The sequence below is a fragment of the Apteryx mantelli genome, chromosome 4 (assembly GCF_036417845.1).
Source record: "Apteryx mantelli isolate bAptMan1 chromosome 4, bAptMan1.hap1, whole genome shotgun sequence".
Classification (NCBI taxonomy): Eukaryota; Metazoa; Chordata; class Aves; order Apterygiformes; family Apterygidae; genus Apteryx; species Apteryx mantelli.
Window position 1 is genome coordinate 82212101 of NC_089981.1, and position 19032 is coordinate 82231132.

Sequence of the window (19032 nt, forward strand, 5' to 3'; positions counted from 1 at the left end):
GCAGCGGGGGCGCGCGGCAGGGAGGGAGCGCGCGGCGGCGGCGGCGGGCGCGGGGCTCGAGGCTTGAGCCGCGGGCAGCGGCGGCGGCAGCGCTCCGCAGCTCCCAGCCCCTGGGCGCCGTCCTCCTCAGGGAGTGCGCGCGGAGCACCCGGCGCCTCCCGCCGCCCGGCGGGCGAAGCCCCCCTCAGCCCCCCCCCCCCCCCGGCCCGGGCAGCGCCTCGCCGCCCCCGCGCCTCAGGCGGCCTCGCCCCGCCGCCCGCCATGGCGCTGTGCCGGCGCCTGGCCCGGCTGGCCGCCCACCTGCAGGACCCGCAGAAAGTGGCCTCCTTCCAGCGGCTCTGCGGCGTGGAGGGGCCGTCGGGCTGGGCCGACGCGGAGCAGCGAGGCGGGGGCCGCGGGGCGCTGGCTAACGGCGGCCCCGCCGCCGCCGCCGCCGAGCCGGCCGCGGGGCCGGGGCGGCAGCATCCCGTCGGCAACGGCGCCGTGCCGGGGGGCGCCGGCCCCCCGCCGGGCTGGAGGAGGCGGCCGCGGCGCAACTCCCTCACGGAGGAAGACGGCAGCCAGGAGTTCTCCATCCGCAGCCGCTTCCTCTACTACCTCTTCAGCCTGGGCACGGAGCTGGGCAACGAGCTCTTCTACATCCTCTTCTTCCCCTTCTGCTTCTGGAACCTGGACGCCTGGCTGGGCCGGCGGCTCATCATCATCTGGGTGTGGGTGATGTACCTGGGCCAGTGCACCAAGGATGTCATCCGCTGGCCGCGGCCCGCCTCGCCGCCCGTGGTGAAGCTGGAGGTCTTCTACAACTCCGAGTACAGCATGCCCTCCACGCACGCCATGTCGGGCACCGCCATCCCCCTGGCGCTGCTCCTGCTCAGCTACGGCCGCTGGCAGGTACCGCGCCGCGGGGCTTCTGCAGCCCTGCGCTGGCCGCCGCCGCCGCCGCTCGGGGGGCCGCGCTTGGGGGCCGGGGGGGGGGGTGAAGCGCCCTTCTCGCCCCGCGTGCAAAAAGCGCCCTTTAAAATGCAGCGGCGGAGCGCTTTGTCTGTGATCCAAGTGAGTGCTTAGGTAATAGCCGTGTTTAGTATTTCTGTGCTCTGAGTGGAGGTGCTGCTGACTTGGTGAGTAGCCAGATCAGTGTGCGTTAAAAAAAATCTACACTTCGTTCTTATGAGTTCTTTTTTTTTTTCCATCTTAGCTTCTCTAGGGTCGAGTGCTTTGCACAGAGTTTGGATAGGCATCTGATCTTTTTTTTTTAATAGGCTTTTGGTTTTACTGACAGATGACTTGGTGGAGAGCTAGGAACTGAGCGGCTTCTCGCTGATCCTGCTTTGCTTTGAGTTACTTTGTAGCTTGAGTCAATTTGTAGCTTTAGCCTTTTCGTTAACTGTTTTCACTTTCATTGCCCGTAAACTGGAAATGCTCATTTGTGTGCGGGGAGGGGTACATATCTTTTCAGCTGGCTTTACCGCTATTAATGTGCTCATAAATAGCAGGAAGTGATCTCTGAGCCTTTTCAGAGCCTTCATCCAGCTAAATCTTAGTGTCTGCCTGTTGCACTTTTGAGTCAATGGGTTAAGTTAAAGCAACACTGTTGAACATCTAGTTTGTACAAGCTGTGGCATGTACTTAGTTGCAGTGCTTGCTATTGGAGTTCTTACTGTTGCACATAATGCTAAAGAAGGCACTACGAGTAGTCACTTCCTTAAATCACTGCGCCCACTTCAGGAGCAAATGAGGGAGAATGCTTTCCCGGGCAATAAATGTTCTGTGTAGGGTTTTCAGGGCTTCTGTGTATGAAGTTCAAGAAATTATGCAAAGTCCACTTTTAAACTCTTAATATTTTCAAGATCTGATTATATACCTGCCTAATTTATGTGAGATGTGGACAGAACTTCTTTTTTCCTTTTCTTTTTAGCTTTATGAGGGGCTGAGTATCTCCCCAGTTACTGTTACTGATCACCAGCTGTCTGTGGTCACAGAATGACACTTTGCAGCTGCATCTCAGTATGTAGAATGGGTGCCTGAAAGGAGGGAAGCAGCTGAAGGTTGGAGGTTAAGAGTTGTATTTGGCCTCTCTTTAATGAAAGCTTATGTATCTACTTATGCAGAGGTGATATAATATGCCTGAAAGAAAGCTATCAGGGATTCCAGTTCTTTGATAGGAAAATGTGAGGTCCCATTTTGCTAGAGTTCTGCAGGCATCAGGTAATGTAACGTTTGGTGGGTGTTTATGAAATACATACTGAGAGTTTAGTCGCCAAGATGCATACTCTTAAATTTGATTTTATGGCAGAATACAATCTGAATATTTGATTATTACTCTTGTCAGATCTGTGGGTCTGATGTCACTTAAAGAATGAACTGAATTTTATTTCTTTGCGTGTTGGAAACCTCATTTAGTAGCATCAGTCAATTAGCTTTGCAAAGACTCTGTCATGTGCGCAAAGGAGAACCCAGCTAGACTGCATTTATAGAACCAGCAAATGGATGTGTGAAATAGTATTTTTTTTGCCAGTGCACCAAGTTTGATCTCAGTTTGCCAACCCTGCAACTGCAGTCTGTGAAATATTTTGATAGTTAACTAGATGCATTCTTAACAGATGCATATTAAGAAATGACAGACATTCAGCCTCTGTTAGTATTCACTTAGAATCGTACTTAGGAAGTGGGAGGGCAAAGTGTTTGAGTTTTCAGACGGTTTCATTTCTTCCCGTGAAATATGTTTGAATAACAGACCTCTCTGAAACCAACTTCTACCATTTCAAAACTTTCATCTAAAAAATACTCCTTCTGGCCATTAAATTATTCCTAAATATTAATTAAAAGTTAACCTTTGGAGTGTTGAATGTCTTTAGATTTACCTCTAAGAAGAGTTAATTTTCCATCTAATGCTTCTGCTGTTCTTCATGTTTTACTTATGTTGAAAGGGAGTAGAATTTATAAGACAACTTTCTGTCTTCCTGTTGTGGAAATAGAGGGATTAAAAAAGAGCCAGACATCAGAACCTTGTGGAAAGCTGTTATTGCAAGCTCCCCTGTCATTAGCCCCCGTTTTTATTAAGTTATAGCTATGTATCAATAGATATAAACTGTTGGACTTAAACCCCTTGGCAAATGTTGGGGTACAGTCTTAGTATATTATTCAGTAGAAGGAAGCATTGCACAGACCCTGATCGTAACAGGTAAAGCTCACATCTTAGCGCTCTGTCTATTCAGAAGAATCATGCTGGAACAAGACTGAGTTGAATTTAAGCAGATAGAGCTGTAACACTCTGCAGAGGCTCTTATTCTGGAATAAAGGTGACTTTACTTTAGTTTGTCACCTTGAGAAGGTTTATACTAAATCAAAGAAAGCCACTCTTGCACCAGAAGAGATCACTCACGTGAAAAGGGAATCACTTTCCAGTATAGCTTATTTGGAATTTGCTTTCATTAGTCTAGGATTTCCTAATACTGTGTGGTGCTGCTTTTCTGCCAAATAAATACAGTCTGTGATTCCTTCCCTTTAACAGTATACAGAATAGAGTAAATCTGCAGGCTTTTATTTTTCTAGGTATGGCCCAACCTGTCCCTTAAAAAACAAAAAGTTTGAATTTCAGTTGGATTTCTTTTAACCTGTTGAATTAAGTTTGTGCTTTCCTAGTTTTAAATGCCTATCAGTAATGCTATTACAATTATTTTCCTATTTGAATCCTATATTGAAAAGAATTTTTGACTATACATAGTAAAACTAAAATATTTGCTTATAAATGCAGTTGTTCAAGTAAAAAAAATTTCAGAGATGGTGTATTTTGAAGACAGTTGTGATTAATTTTCACAATTAGAGACTTTGGATGCAGGCACTGTTCAGTACAACTGAACTTTCAGCAGCAAGCAAATTATATGTTAAAACAATTTTGATCATAGCTAACTGTTCTGTCCATTGCAGAATGCAATTTTTCAATTAGTCCTTGCATTGTGAGAGCTTCCTGAAAGGTTTGACTCTGCTTGCCTTATCTTTTTTTATAGTTTTGTGTTTATTTTGTTAACTCTTAGCAGATCTTAGATCTTAGCAAATAGTGTTTCAAAGACATTTCAGTAACCTTGAAATACAAAGCTGATGCCAAAGACTAGCTAGAATTTAAAAGTATTATAGATATCAGTAGTTTTATATAGTTTGATACCTGAAAATAAAGGATAAGCAGTTAAGATTGTTTCAAAAAAAAAAAAAAAGTGGTTCTAGATACTGATATGATGTAGGAAACAGCACACCTTTATCACATTAGTGGGTTTTTTTGTTTTGTTTTGGGTTTTTTTGTAATGTTGACAGTTTAAGCCTGGTTTGATTATACAGTGTCCTGAGTGGTGAGGAAGAGAGAGTATGAACTGCTAATTTTAATCTGTAAAAATCTTCAAAAGCCTCAAGCTGACACTTCTGGAAGAAGTCTTTTTTAAAGATTTTTTTTTTTGATGAGCTTGAACTGCTGATTTCAAATAGATGTCAACTCATACTTGATTAGAAATGGTGCTTGAGTTAGGATGCTACATGAATGTGTCATAACCCTCCTGTTTTATTTTGAAAAAATCAGTTAGAGAGACAGAAAAAAATGCACTTTTCTGGCAGAGTTGCTCCAGGGCTCAGCCTGGCTCTGGCAGGAGCTGTCAAGCTTTGCGAGTGATGTCGAGCTTTGCTACTTCCTGAGCTCTGAATTAATGAGCTGCGTCAAGAACTGCTGACTCTCACTGCGGGCCACTGAATGAACTTTAAGTTGATATTTAGCAGGAGCCCAGAGCTTGATTGATGAGTATCTTGCCTCTGTAACTATATTAACCACTCTTTTTTTTTTTTTTTTAATGGGCTTATCTTGTGAAGTGGTTTAGAACATTAAATATGGCAGTTTTGTCCTTCTCACTATTTACTTGTCTGCTGGTGTTATATGCAAATCCTATCAGCAATGACTGTCTTAGCAGCCCATCCATGATAATGTTGGCCTAATAAGTGCTAACAGCTAAATTGCACTAGAGTCCCTCCATCCTGTAATGATTCCTTTGACTGACGCATCTCAAAGTATTTTTCAGTTTTAATTTGCTTAGTGTTCTATTGATCTTTTGTAGTATTAATTGTATAAGAATGTCATGTGGTACCAGGCCACTCTTCTAGAAATCCTTCATCTACACTATTACTTCTGTCAACCAAAGCTGATGAATCTAGTAAAATGAAATGGGTTTGGCAGGACCTGTATTGGGATTTGAGAGAGTTCTACTCCATTCTGATTGAACACTACTAAATTTTATCTCTGGAATTGTTTGCCTGCTCTTTCCTTTCAAAAGGCTAACTTCTTTCCGATCCCCACTAGGAAGGGGGAATAATGAATTTTCAGAGCTGGATGAATAGTCTAATAAGATGCTTTAATTGTTCTCTCTGGCTGCTATAGTGGGAATTCTACAGAAAGTGGCCAAGCTCCTAGTTTGAAGTGGCTGTCCTTGCTGAAAGGCTGGAATTTTAAGTAAAACTGGTGGAGTGATAAAACTGGAAGCTAGATATAGGAGGCCATCTCTTGCATACAATTTCTGTGGGAAGTTTATGTATAAGAGCAAGCGCAGACTCCTTCCAGAGAAGAGATGTTTCCTCTTTTAGAGAAGCCCAAATGGATTCTGACTGAAATACTAAAATGTTGTGAAGAAACTCAGGCAGGGAGATGTATGCTTGTCTAATGAGTTTTCTATCTTACATGTGTTTCTTGAAACTTTGGGGGGGGGGGAACTGTTTTGATGTGAGAAATGTAGCTGAAGAGGTGAATTGGAAACCTAGAATACCCACACAGTAAAGAGCTGTTGAAATAAAGAGATGGGAATTTGGAGGGTTACAACTGGCCTTGTCTTGTGTACTTGATTTGTAAGGTCTAATTTTGTAGGGAATATTAGTGTCTGTCATCTGTTTGTAAAGGAAGCTGGAAAAGGTGCTATGGCCTGTTGAATTCATGTGCTCCTGAAAGGGTGAATTTGCTGAGCATAGCAACCTATTACAAATCCCATTGGGGATCTCTGCTGGGCCTGTGCAACAGCCTGTCCCAGTAAGTTGTGCTGATTGCCATTCAATAAACTTTTTACAGTTTTGCATAAGCAAATCTTTATTTAGTTTAAAGGATCTTGGGGGACTATGTAAAAACAGGTGCCCCAAGGTTAGAGGCAGGTTTTTTGATGAAGAAAGAATTCAAAGGAAATGCTTCACTTCTCAAGCTATTATTTTTTCTTCATGGATTGTATACATGTAAAGTACTTTTCATACTTACAAATAGGATGTGTTGGTTAAACCTAGGAAATGTTCAGTTTGCAGAAAAAAACCTACTTTTCCCAGTGTTGAGGGTGTAAGCAGAGCAGGCTGTAGGTGATTCTTGCAGGGTGTTCAGACAGGGATTGTTAATTGTCATGACTGCAAGGAAAAGCAGTAACAGGATCTAATTCTTACTGTAACTCTAGATTTCTTTTCAGATGATGTGTAGCAGAAAATTAAACCTTTAAGTCACTCTGAAATCTTTTCCTTGGAATTTAAGGAACAGGTTCTTGTAATCACTTGTAGCACTCAGATTTCTTTATGCTCTTTAATGTTAATGTTAGTCAGTGGAAGAAAAAAGGAAATAAATAATTGATAAATGTAGCTTGAACAGTGCTATTTACCACTTGGCCTCTTTTCAAGAGACTTTTTTTTTTGTCTGTTTATTTTTCCTAAAGTGACTCACAGGTTGTCTTTTTTTAACCATCTTCTTTCCCTTCTCCTCTTCCCTGCAAATCTTTACATGCTGTGTTTTTGTACTTATCTGACCAATTAATGTCTCCTAGTCATTCCTTTAAACACTGATTATAGTTTTTGTATGAGTATTGCCAACACATAGCCCAAATCTCTTGGTAAAACCATGATGCTGCAAGTCCTGCTTGGATTCTTTAATCTAACTCTGCCCTAAAGATAACTGTCTCAAACTCAGGCTGAACTTCTGAGTTATCATATGCTTAAAGATCATTAAGCGATATTGTAGAACACTGAAAATATTTGAAAATTAGTTTGGAACCTTTTGTTCACGCTGGAAACTCCTCTAGTGCAGAATGTGCTTTAAAAAAAGAAAAGAAATAGGCATCTATAGTGTGTTTGAAGAATATTCCGTTAAGAAAGAAGGAATTTTCTGACCTAGGTCAAAGCTTTCAGGACAGATTGTTTCCTTATGAGCATTTTCAAACAATGGTTCTGTTATTAAGACTTTTGGCATAAAGTCAGATTAAAGGGAGGAAAGAGGATGGGCACTTGAGGGAAATGTTTTCCATGTGATCAAGTCAGAAGCTTGCTAGCCCTTTTTAGAGAATGTAATTAAAGCAAATGAGTATTTCCTATTAAAAACATAGGGCATTAAACTCTCCAAGACTTAACAGGAGGTGGATTCACTACTGCTTTCCAAAACCTACTAATTTCCACTTTGGTATATTTTATTAAAACAAGATTGTGGATATGGGGCCAAATTTGAGGCTTGGGAGATGAGTCGTCTAGTCAATCGGAAGTATTCCTGAGTTTTTCTTTGACTTCACAGTTCATATGTGAGTTTAGGAATTAACCTTGAATTTTTACCCAATCTTATTTTTCTTAAATAACATGCATGGTGATGTGTCCCTCAATTATATACATGAAGACTGGGATATTTTTCTCAACAGGTATGATGCCTTCAAAGAGACATACCCATTCAAACCTTTAAAAACAAAAATATCAATTATGGTATCTTTTTAATCTCTGTATGTTGCATTTTTTCACTGCTGCCTACAATCTCTGCCTCACTTTTCAATTCCATATGCCTCCGTTCATCTTGTAATATTGTGCTATGTGCGTAGGGTTTGTATTATCAAAGTTTTATTCTGGCCTTCTGAAAGAGATGTATGTAAACTGGATGTCAGTTATTTGATCTAATATAGAAGGTGGGAGACTTTTCCCGAGGAGAAAATACCAGGTTATTGTTGGTTTTGAGTCAGCATATGATCTTGAAGTTAGATTGAGTACTAAGTCAGTGTCTTTATTTTTGTGTAAGATTACATTTTTAAATCACAAGTGTGTGTGTGTGTTGTTTTTTTTTTTTATTTGGAAACAGAGTAGTACACAGTTCAATAAATACTCCCCATGCTCAAATTATTGAGGTGACGTGGTAGCTATGGAGGTATAGTGAGCTCTTGAGAGTCTGAATAGGATGGCCTTAGTGAAGGCATGAGGGCAGAGGGTGCGAAGTTTGTCTCTGAAGTGGGCTCTTCCTGAACACCCACCTCAAAGTTGCTCAGAGTATGGTCAAGAATGAAGGTAGGTCAATTCTGTTATCAAAAAGAACGAGCAAAGAGAATGAAGCCTGTTTTTTATTTCTACCTCTGCCAGCTGTGACCTCTGAAAACCTTTCAGACACTTCTCTGAAAGGAGCGATGATGCCAGTCTGCCTTCTGAAGCCTAAATGAGTGAGAACAGCAATGAATTGTGGAAGAGGTGAGCTAGTGATCTGCCTTTCGTGTCTTTTGTGTCCAATCTGGCATGTGAGGAACCATCGCTGGAATTCAGCAGTCTTGCTTTGGTGTCTTTAAGTAGAAACTGGCAGAGTGTGTATACACAACTATATCAAAAAGTTCTAAAAATTTTTAACTTAGGAGTAATTGATACCTGTTAGTTTTCAGATTTGTGAAGGCAGTATTTTTTCCAGAATAAGTAAGAGACCCAAGCAAACTTCAGAAAAGGAATTTTTATAGCTTTTTCTTCCATGAATGCTTGAGATTATTTATATTAAGGTTTCAACTTTAATAAATCATGCCTATTTTAAGTAGGAGACACAGTAAATGTTGAAATTTTGTTTTTTCTTTGAACATTCATTTGCTGATGGAGGAGCAGCTTTGTGAAATGTATTTGTTGTAAAACAGGTCTGATAATGTTAATAATCTTAAGATACACTCATAGATCATCTGTGGTATTTTGGGTGTTTCATATGCCTAAGCAATGGGAGTATACTTACAATTAAGGCAGAACCATTTTATATATGCAAAATATACAGGAAGTCATTTTCTAGATGAAACAACATTAAGAGTAATGCAGTTCTGAAGTAGTAGTAAGCATTTTCTAAAAGTATTATCTGAAAGTAAAGTTGTCATTTGAGCACATTTTAAGGATCCCAATGATGCTTTCTGCTGGTGTTGTGACTTGGAGGCTGCTGAGCAGGAGCTCTGGGCTACAAGCTGTGTGAAAGTGTTAATTCTCCTTTAGTCGGCTGGTGCGCTTATCCCTACATGTGAGGACAAAGTACCCGGTTGCCTTACCACCTCGAGGCAGATCTTAAGCAGGTGCTACCGGTTTGGTGTTCTAGGAATTCTTGCACCCAGTGGCTGCTCCTAAAAGGCATAGGTGAAAACCAGCCATGGAGGAGGCAGGATGTTGGGCTATTGGGCTTCATTTGTGTTGGAGCCAGCGGCTCCATTTAAGCTGGGTTCTGGGCTTGTAGGAAGAAAATCAGATCAGTTATGGGGGGCCATGCAGGGAGGTACGGATGTAATGTTGGAAGAAACCAAGACAGATGAGGGTTAAAACATCCTTTGGGTCAAATTTTAATCCCGTACTTTATACATAAAGATATCTGTATATTTGTAGCTACCTCATTTCAGTCAGTAAAATAACTATCAGTTCAGATAAACTGGCAGTTGTCCAGGTGTGCCAGTTGCATAAAGGTGGGAGCAGAGAAGAGAATGTTTAGGGTGGGAACTAATTATGAAAATTTATTTAACTGTTGTATTGTGGAATATTTTTTCAGAGGAAATAATTATTGCAAGCTTCTACTTTTTTACAGTACACTGGATGCAGTCCAGCTAGGTATACTGTAGTGAGTAATCTGTCTTGGGTGGAAAGAAACTGTCTCTGTTTAGGACTTCTGTGATCAATATTAGCATGCATTAAAAATACTGTAATTTAGCATCTAATATTATATATCTAATACCTGTGGACAGGTCATGCTAAAGTTGCTTCCAGAAGAATAATTAGTCTAGAGGATAAGGTTTAATTTAAAAAATTTGTTTACTTAAGGATATATGGAATCAAGGTAAAAATGTCTTGAGGACAAGATAGGGAAGTGTTTTAGTTCTCTGTAGGATACATCTGTATTCAAGAACTAAGCTAGTCAGTGTTTTCAGATGTTTTCGTGGCTACCTGTTCTCAATAGCATAAAAAACTTTGGAGGAGTAGTGTGAGATATGACAGAACCAAACATTCTTTCCAAAGTTTCTTCAAAGTGGAAGTCTCTGACACTTTTTCCTTCTTCCCAGAACACAACCTCCTTGACAGTTCGAAACCAAGAGCAATCATTTTCATTTTCCAGAATTCATTCTACTCTCCCTGCCTGGGACTCTGAAAATAGGACTTCTCACATGCACCTCTTCCTTTATGCACCTTGTTGTTCTGGAGTTGGTAGATCTTTTCTTCCCTTGCTAGTCTCTGACAAGCAAGGCTTGGTCTTCCTGGGATTTCACACCTTGTGGAACATGTAAGGGGTGCTAGAAGCTCCTCTTTACTTCTGATGATATGGGGTTGTCTGTCCCTGCATGGCATCTCTGCTCTGGCAGTCCCCTGGGGACAGGCTGGAGCACTGCCAGGCAGGGGTTTGTGTGGCTCCAGTGTCCTCCTGGTGCAGGTAGCATTACTTCTACCCCAAAATCAGTGGCAATGATGGTAAAGGCATAATGGGGATGAGTAATGGGTTTACTTTGTAATGCGTTCTGGGAAGCACAAAGATTACATTTGTGGGTACCGTAACTGTATCAGCAGCTAATAACTTTGTAATCACATCTGCAGTACTGCCATAGTATTGGCATTTGGCCATTATCAGAATAATTCTTAAAGGCAGGAAACTGAGTTTGTTGCTTTTTTGTGTTTCAGTTAGAATCAAATCAGTAGGAGGTCATGTTGCTTAGGTACTATTTGGAGGTAAGAGTGTAGTAGGAAAAAGCCAGGTTGCTACATGAATTGGATTTTAAACTAGATGTAACAAAAGTGTGAGCTTTGTTATTTACACTGAATGTTTAGAAGTGGTTTTAATGTGAAATCTGTTTTTGATGTGAAATGTAAAATTCCTGATTTTTCTCTTAGCTTGAGGAATTTTTTAGGTTTGTGATGTCAACATGGTTCTGGAGCTGCAAATTCAAAGCATTACAGAACGATGATAAAGACTGCTAATCTTGTCTCAAACATTTGTTTGAAAGAGTGACTTAAAAGCTTGACAGTCTGTTAAGTAGCCTTCACAAAGGACGTAGAACTTTCTCCAAGTAGATTAAAGGTATTTTTCTCTAAGATAGTGGATATTCTACCCTTCAGTTTATCTGTAAAAAGAGCAAAGGAAAAGGCAAGAAAATTGTCTGTAATTCCTAGTTTTCATTATGAGATTCCAGTACATCAAGACTGTCTATCTATATTGAAAACCTTTTTTAAAAAAAATTTATTTTGGTATGACTGCTTTTATGTAGGAAGTAAAACAATCTTGGAAACTTGCCATCTTGCCTTGTGACTGCTTCTTCTATAAAACTAATAATTTTAAAGCTGCAAAAGGAAGCTGTATCCCATCTTGCACAACATATTGCATTACAGTAGTGGGAAAAGCATTTCTTACTGTGCAGTAAGATGTGAATTTGTATGCTACCTTTCATCCAAAACCTATAACATTTAAAATACTAATTTTCTGCACTTTGATATATGTTTGTTAAAACAAAGTACATTGTTTGTTCCCACTAGAGAGACCCTTTTAAATATATATATAGAGAGAGAGAGAGAGAGAGAGAGTTTGCTCTAAGGCTTTGAAAGTAATTTTTGATTTTTTTTGTGTAATTAACATGACTCATAAGAAAATTTTATATGGGCTCATAGAGCTTAAAGAAAATTACTATTCCAGGAGTTTCCTGCTGATGTTCAGAGATTGAGCCAAAGCTTGCAGAAACTCTAAAGCAGTCCATAAGGGATTAAACTCATTTCTAAATTATTATGGTTTCTGCTTTTTCAGGAGAAAGGTAAAGCTATTAGATTTTTCCTGTGAATTCATTCATAACGCTAGTTTATTACAAAGCCATTTCACCTTGAATAAAACTGCTCCTCAGCTTATAACACAAGGCTTGACACTGTCCATACTGTCAACTTAGGGTACCATAATGTGGCAAGGCTTCGGCTGTTACAAAGATGTAATAACTTCTTGCTGCTTTGTCTGAAAAAATATGACCAATGCCCCAAAAGTCACGTATCCTGAATGCAAAGGAAGAGGACAGGAAAAAAAAAACTGAAAAAGTTTGACTTTATAATGGTCTGTATAAGAAGCACACTTGTAGGAGGTGCTATAATAGGCTTGGGTAGGCTAGGGCAAGAAGAAGGGTAAGCATAAGTTGCATTAACTGGTTGTTGCTAAATGACTTTTCTAGAATTAACTATAGAATTCTTCTTGAATGATTATTTTCAAATTCTAATACAATCTCTCCATTTTTCCCTACCAGTATCCCCTTATGTTTGGGCTGATTCTTGCATTCTGCTGGTGTTCTTTGGTTTGCTGTAGTCGAATTTATATGGGAATGCATTCAATTTTGGTAAGAAAATCATCATACTAAATTTTTATTTTAATGTTGTTCTGATTTTGTGTGTTTCCATCACTTATTTATAGTGCAGTAATTGTAGATTTTTAGAATGTCGTATCATACAGGAACAGAATACTTCTGGTTCATCAGTGGACAAAGTACTGTTGGGATTTTTTTTTAGAAAAGTTGTAGCTTTCACAAAGGTTTTCCCTGCAACTTCAGAAGTCGAGGGGGGGGGGAAGCCATTTCTTTAACACTCCAGCTCAGCACCCACCTCGATCTGTTTTCTGGGCACTCTTCTCCACTTACAAAGGGGGGCACATGTTCAACTGTGTGGCAGGGATGGGGCCTCAGCTAATGTGGCGATGGGCTGCTGCAGCACAAGCTGCTGATCCAGCCTGCAGAAGGCTCCATGTACAGCAGAAGGAGCGTCTGAAGGGGGTGGGAGGGTGCTGACACTGCTAGAGCAACTTCCTGATCTGCAATATGCACTCACACGTTTCTAGGCTGCCCTTAAAGTGCAGTAATCATGTAAAAACAGGAAGAAAACAGTATTAATACTAGCACCCAAACTCAGTTTAGCTCTATTTCTTAGGCTCCCGTAAAATAACTGGATACTCTGCAAAATTTAATAGAACTTAAGCAGTTTGGATCAGCTGTCTAGTTGGTTTCTGCATTATTGTTATTTCTGTAGCTTAGTTATTGTTTGTTAAATTTAGGATCAATACAAATAATGATGTTAGTACTTGGCTGCAAACTAAAGATTAGGTAGCGGTTATGCTAGTTTCTATATGAGTTCTTTTAAGAAATAGCTCTGCATGAGGGTCTCAATCTCATAGTAGGTGATGGCTAGATGAAACAAATAGAGAAAAATGTAAACAAGTGTGTTATCAAGATTTACAGTAATGTACCTCTCTAGAATTCTTAGATCTTTTTAGAAAATGGCTGATGTGTGGTTGCAATATTTATGATTGTACTTGCTTTTGTTGCATGGCATAAAGGAAAATGGATTCCTATGAGCTACGTTGAAATCATCTTCAGTGGTGTTTTATTAAAAAAGAAAAAATAGTGTAACTGAGTTATCATTCAGACTTTTGAGGTCTTATTTTTAGTGTGTAGAGACTATCCTTCAGTCAGCCCTTTGTAGAGTTCAGACTTCATTGTGGCATCTTTAATGCTTAAACTGTTATGTCTGTACTCATTATAAATGAATGTAGACCCCCTAGAAAACTCCTATAGGGATCCAGAAATTGGGGGGGGGGGAAGGGAGAGCAATCTTTTAAAAAAAACTTAATGTTATTCTGCAGAAGTAGTAAACCATTAGATTTTTTTCACTGTCAAATTAATTTAAACTAGTATGTATTGCTAAATACAGCATTATACTGTGTGACAGAAATCAAAGAACATTGAGTTTTTCTAGTAGCTTGTTTTTACATGCTCAGTTACACTGTACACCTATAGAATATTCAGATGAGGTGTATTGTTTGTGAGATGCATATTTGGAGCAAGTTTGCAAGTCTCTTGCAAGAAGACAAACCTTGGAGGTTAGGGAATTTTTTGAAGTACAAGTGCAATGCTAGATGTATTCATAGTTCTGAAAGTTTTGATATGAAAGGTGTGCATCTTCCATGAAGTACTTCATACATATCTCTCTTAGAAGATATTACTTTGAGTTGATAACTAAAAAAATCTTTTCTAACACATGCTTAAGATAAAGGAAAGTAAATTGTATGTGGGAGTTTAACAAAATAGTTAAAGAATCAATACAATAGCTAAAAGCTCATGTCAAACTTCTGTTAATTTATACTCTTCTTTGATGAACTTGGTGTACAGTTGAGATTTAACTGATGCTTATTAGCAGTTTTAGTATGGAAACTGATGACAAAGGTTACAAAGTGTAGACTAACTTCTCTTCTTCTATAATGTAGATCATTCAGAAGAATTTTGAAATAATTTTATACAATAGGAGAGTGGCTCTTACGGTCTACTCAAGTTTCACTTGTCATCTTGACACAGCTTCATTGCTGTTTTTGCAAGAATTATTTAGGGGAAGAAGAATAATGCAATAAAGCAAGATAGTGAGGGAAAAAGTGCTAGCTCAGTAGTTGTGTAGTCTTAGATGTTACAGAAGTTATTTTCCCCTCGGTCTCCAGTACAGCTTTTGTTGCTGCAATGCAAAAAAAATATATATATATATATACTTGCATACAAACTTAGCATATGAGAACACTTCAAAAGCATTAGAGAACAGTATGTTTTCGAAATTACTTTGTTATTCCTAAATGCATTTTAATTTCTGCTGGTGTTGAAGTGGCATTTATGCAGTAAGGAATAAACAAGTACCAGTATGTGAACACTGATGTTAAGTCCTGTATAAGGAAGATTATTGTAGGAAGATATTTCCTTGACACATGAAGATAATAGGGAAATTTGTCTCTTGCCTCCAGCTTGCCTTGTGTCCTGACCTGACACTTAACCAGGAATTAAATTTTCAAGATACCATAATTAGCTGTACCAAAAAGTAGTTGTTAAGGAATGATTGGAGGAAAAGCAATTCTTGATTTAGTAGTTCACAGCATGGAGTTCAAAGTCCAACTAACTAAAGCTAAGCTACTCTAGAACAGTGGACATCATTCCAGCTTTCTTAGGAGTAAGCAGCCCCATTTCCCTTTAAAGTTCCCATCCAGAAACATTTAGTTTCCAAAAAGAGCAAATATTAAAAAAAAAATTAAAAAATCCCCCCCCCCAAAAAATACTCAAAGGGGTGTGCATTTGAGCACCATGCTAATGGCTAGATTTCACTTACCAAATATTCTAAATAACCAATTAACAAAGTTGTGGTGGAAAAACAGAATTAGTTATTAGAAAGAATTAAAAAAAAAATCACACTGAAACATAGATGCCTGTGGTGTCCAAATGGGAAAACTGGAAGACTACAAAATGGCAATCTGAATGTAAAACCACTAATAAGGAAGGCCAAAGAGGTTTTTGAGGAGTACTGGCTGAAAGGACAAAAGCTAACGCATGGAAAGCAGGAAGCCTAGTAGTGAGTGGTAAAGCTGGTAAATGAACTAAGTGAAAAAGAGCACATGAAAACACAGCAGCTGCAGAAGAACGATTAATTTGCATTGGTGTCTACTGCAAAGTGATTAGGAGGTTCCCAAGTCAGAACCATTTGTATGGAGGATAAATGGGGTGAATTGGTATTTCAAGATAAAGTCTTAGAACAAAGTCATGCAACAAAAGCAATGCATCATGTAAACTAGGTTATTCATCAGTTTCAGATTTGAAATCTCTACAGTTTTTGAGTAAATACAATTAACCATTTGTTACCTGTTACAAATCAACCATGGTGCCTAAGGTGCAGGGAGGTAGGATGGCAAGTGTGGCAGACGACTTTCATGAGTGATTCTGAGATGACCAAGTCTGACTTTCGTACCAAGCAAATTGTATTAAAGCTTTTATCAAGAGTACAATTAGTGGAAGTGAGTAAAAATGATTCATTGAAGAAGGAGCAGTACAAAAGTCACACCTCCTGGTACTTAAGGAAAAGCTGATAAGCGTGTGAATGAACACTTAGTGGTCCAGTCACTAGTGCCTGGATTTCTGAAAAGCTTTCAACAAATTCCTTCGTAACAACTAATGGTGACCAAAGTCATAGATAATTCTGTACAACTGAGTGATAACCAACAGCAGCTGAAATCTAATGATAAACTGAAAAGAAACTAAGAGTGACTTTAAGAAAAGATATTAAAAAAAGAATCAAGTATTGAGCCACTGAAGTTCCCCCTTTTCCTTCAATAGTTGCACCATTGGAAACCATTCTCCATTCTTCAAGTTTGTGATACATCAAGTGTCACAGTAAGACTGTGATAGTCTAAGCTACTTAACTTCTAGCTGCTGTGGTCCTCTCCTGTCTTACCAGTTGTCCCTACCGCCCCCCCCCCCCAACCTTGTGTTGGCCATGGCACTTGGTTCAGTGTTGAGCTGTTCCAGCATACTAAGTTGGTGGAATTTTACTTTATTATTTTTAAGCTGGGCTTTGTGCTGACTGTGGGCTGAAATGGCCTGATCCTGGACAAGGACCACTGTAGCCAGCAGATAGGTAGATCTACAATTTCAGAAAAGAACAGGAACAGAAAGCTGTTAGCTTAATTTGATTATGATGCAGGTGTCCTATTAATAGGTGGTTAAATGCAATTTCTTACTTTATCCTTAAAAATAAAAGTAGACTTAACCTTTTACAAAAAATCTGAAAACATGGGAATCCATAAGTGGCTTTTAGCAACAGAGCAACTAGATTTGTCTCCATGCTAATGCAACTTAATTTTTGAAATAATTATTACACTGAAACTGTATCTTTATCTCTCTTCAACAGGATGTTATCGCTGGATTTCTGTATGCTATTCTCATCTTGGTTGTCTTCCATCCAGTTGTGGACCTGATTGATAACTTCAACTTAACTTACAAATATGCACCATTAATTATCATCAGTCTTCATTTAGCCCTGGGCATCTTCTCTTTCACTCTAGACACCTGGAGCACATCACGAGGAGACACAGCTCAGATACTGGGCTGTGGAGCTGGAGTAGCCTGTGGCTCTCATGTTAACTACATGCTGGGTCTAAACCTAGATCCTCCTCCTGATACGTTACCTTTATCTCTTTCCTCTCTCACTGTGACTGTGTTTGGAAAAGCCATATTGCGGTTGTTAATTGGAGTAGTAATTCTGTTATTAACAAAAATAGTGATGAAAAAAGCCACTATTCCACTGGCATGTAAAATATTCTGCATACCACATGATGATGTACGGAAAGCAAGACAACGCATGGAAGTTGAGCTTCCCTATCGCTATATTACATACGGAATGGTTGGGTTCTCCCTCATGTTTATTGTCCCTTGTCTCTTCCAGTTTATTGGTCTTTCTTGATGCAGATTCATCACTTTAAATAGGGAAAATGGAGCTAGTTGCTTTTTGAAAAGGTGCACTAGTTTGCTAAGGGAAGGCCAGTGAGTTTGGCTTTAGCAGGGGTCTTCACTTTAACAGCAATACATAGCAGGCAAAGCATTTAAAGGACACTGCACATCTCTGGTATGGTATGTGGCCAGCAGTCAAATATCAGTTCCTGAGAGGTGCTAAACTCTATAAATGCTGTGTCTAGACTTATTGCTGTAGCAGTGTGTGTGTGCGTGCGCGCGAGATGCAATGAATGTATCTGAAACATCTGTCATACTGTACCTGTATACTTTGACATTTTGACAAGTATGTCTGACAGCTAATCCGAAAGCTCCATTCATGATGTTTGCCATTTCATAATAACTTATTCAAGTTGTTGGACCATAAACTGCTAAATAATTTGTTTTCCTCTATTTTTTCCCTAAACCCTGCTTCAAGATGTTTCAGCTAATAGGCATTTTGAATGGACCAAAATTGCAATGAGGTTGGTTTTTTCTAAAAAACAAACAAACAGAAGCTTTTTTTCTGTAGTCCCTTTTACACAGTGAAATGTCTGGATTGGTGTTAGATATCAATGGAGTATGTAAGATTCAGGTACTGTATTTTATGGCTTGATAACTGTGCCTTTCTGTTGCTAAATTAAGAAATGCCATATATACTGTGATGTAAAAATGATTCATTTTATTTTAAATCATACATAACGAGGCAAATGCATTTAAATGTTAGATTTTCCACATTACTGGCATGGTTAAAGTTAACCAGAATATTCAATTTAGCCTGTTTAAAATTGCATAAATGAAATGGCCCAAGAATCGTGTCCTTAGGCTCAAAAGATTGTGAATGGACAATAATCCCTTTTGTAGGTATTTTTTAATGTGCATTGTAAGTTACTGGTAGAGGATATATTTTTCTGTGGATTGTTTATACAGTGGACAGATGTTCAAAATTAATTATCTAAAAATATAAACAATAAAATACCCATCCTACTAAGAAATGGGCCTCACATATTATTCCAAACAGATTTAGAAGGACCATTGTTTTTAGAGATGTGCTTAGAAAATCTAATCAGAGTTCTAGAAAAATTATATGTATTTTTATTCATTAACATACCGTATTTTAAGGTGGGAATCACTTTTACCCAGTTTAGATAGCTATAAAACAAAATAATGATCAAATTAAAATTTTGATCATTTTGATAGATCTCAGCACTCAAGACAGTGTTGTCAATGCATAAATGATTTGTGCGTATCTAGGTTTTATTGAATAATAATGCACTTTCAACTTTTCAAGTTCCTTTTCCAAGTGATGAGTAGGGCATGATCCTTGAACTATAATTTCATGTGCCTCTGTTTTGAATTTCATTTTGTCTATGTGTGTGTGTGTGGGGGGGGGGGGGGGTTGTTTTGTTTTGATCACCTAAGCTGTTCTTTCCATGTCAGGAACTGTCTTATTGCAGCATTCTGGCAAGACATGAATTACTTAGTTTTGTATCAG

The 19032-nt window shown here is 39.1% G+C and overlaps 1 protein-coding gene across 1 annotated transcript; it reads left to right on the forward strand.

The window, feature by feature from the left end:
* The first annotated feature begins 261 nt into the window (after window positions 1–261).
* SGPP1 (sphingosine-1-phosphate phosphatase 1) lies at window positions 262–18624 on the forward strand. The gene is made up of 3 exons (XM_013940951.2): window positions 262–891; window positions 12504–12593; window positions 16960–18624. The coding sequence occupies exons 1-3, from the start codon at window positions 262–264 to the stop codon at window positions 17509–17511; spliced, it is 1272 nt and encodes a 423-aa protein (XP_013796405.2). The 3' UTR covers window positions 17512–18624.
* The last annotated feature ends 408 nt before the right edge of the window (window positions 18625–19032 follow it).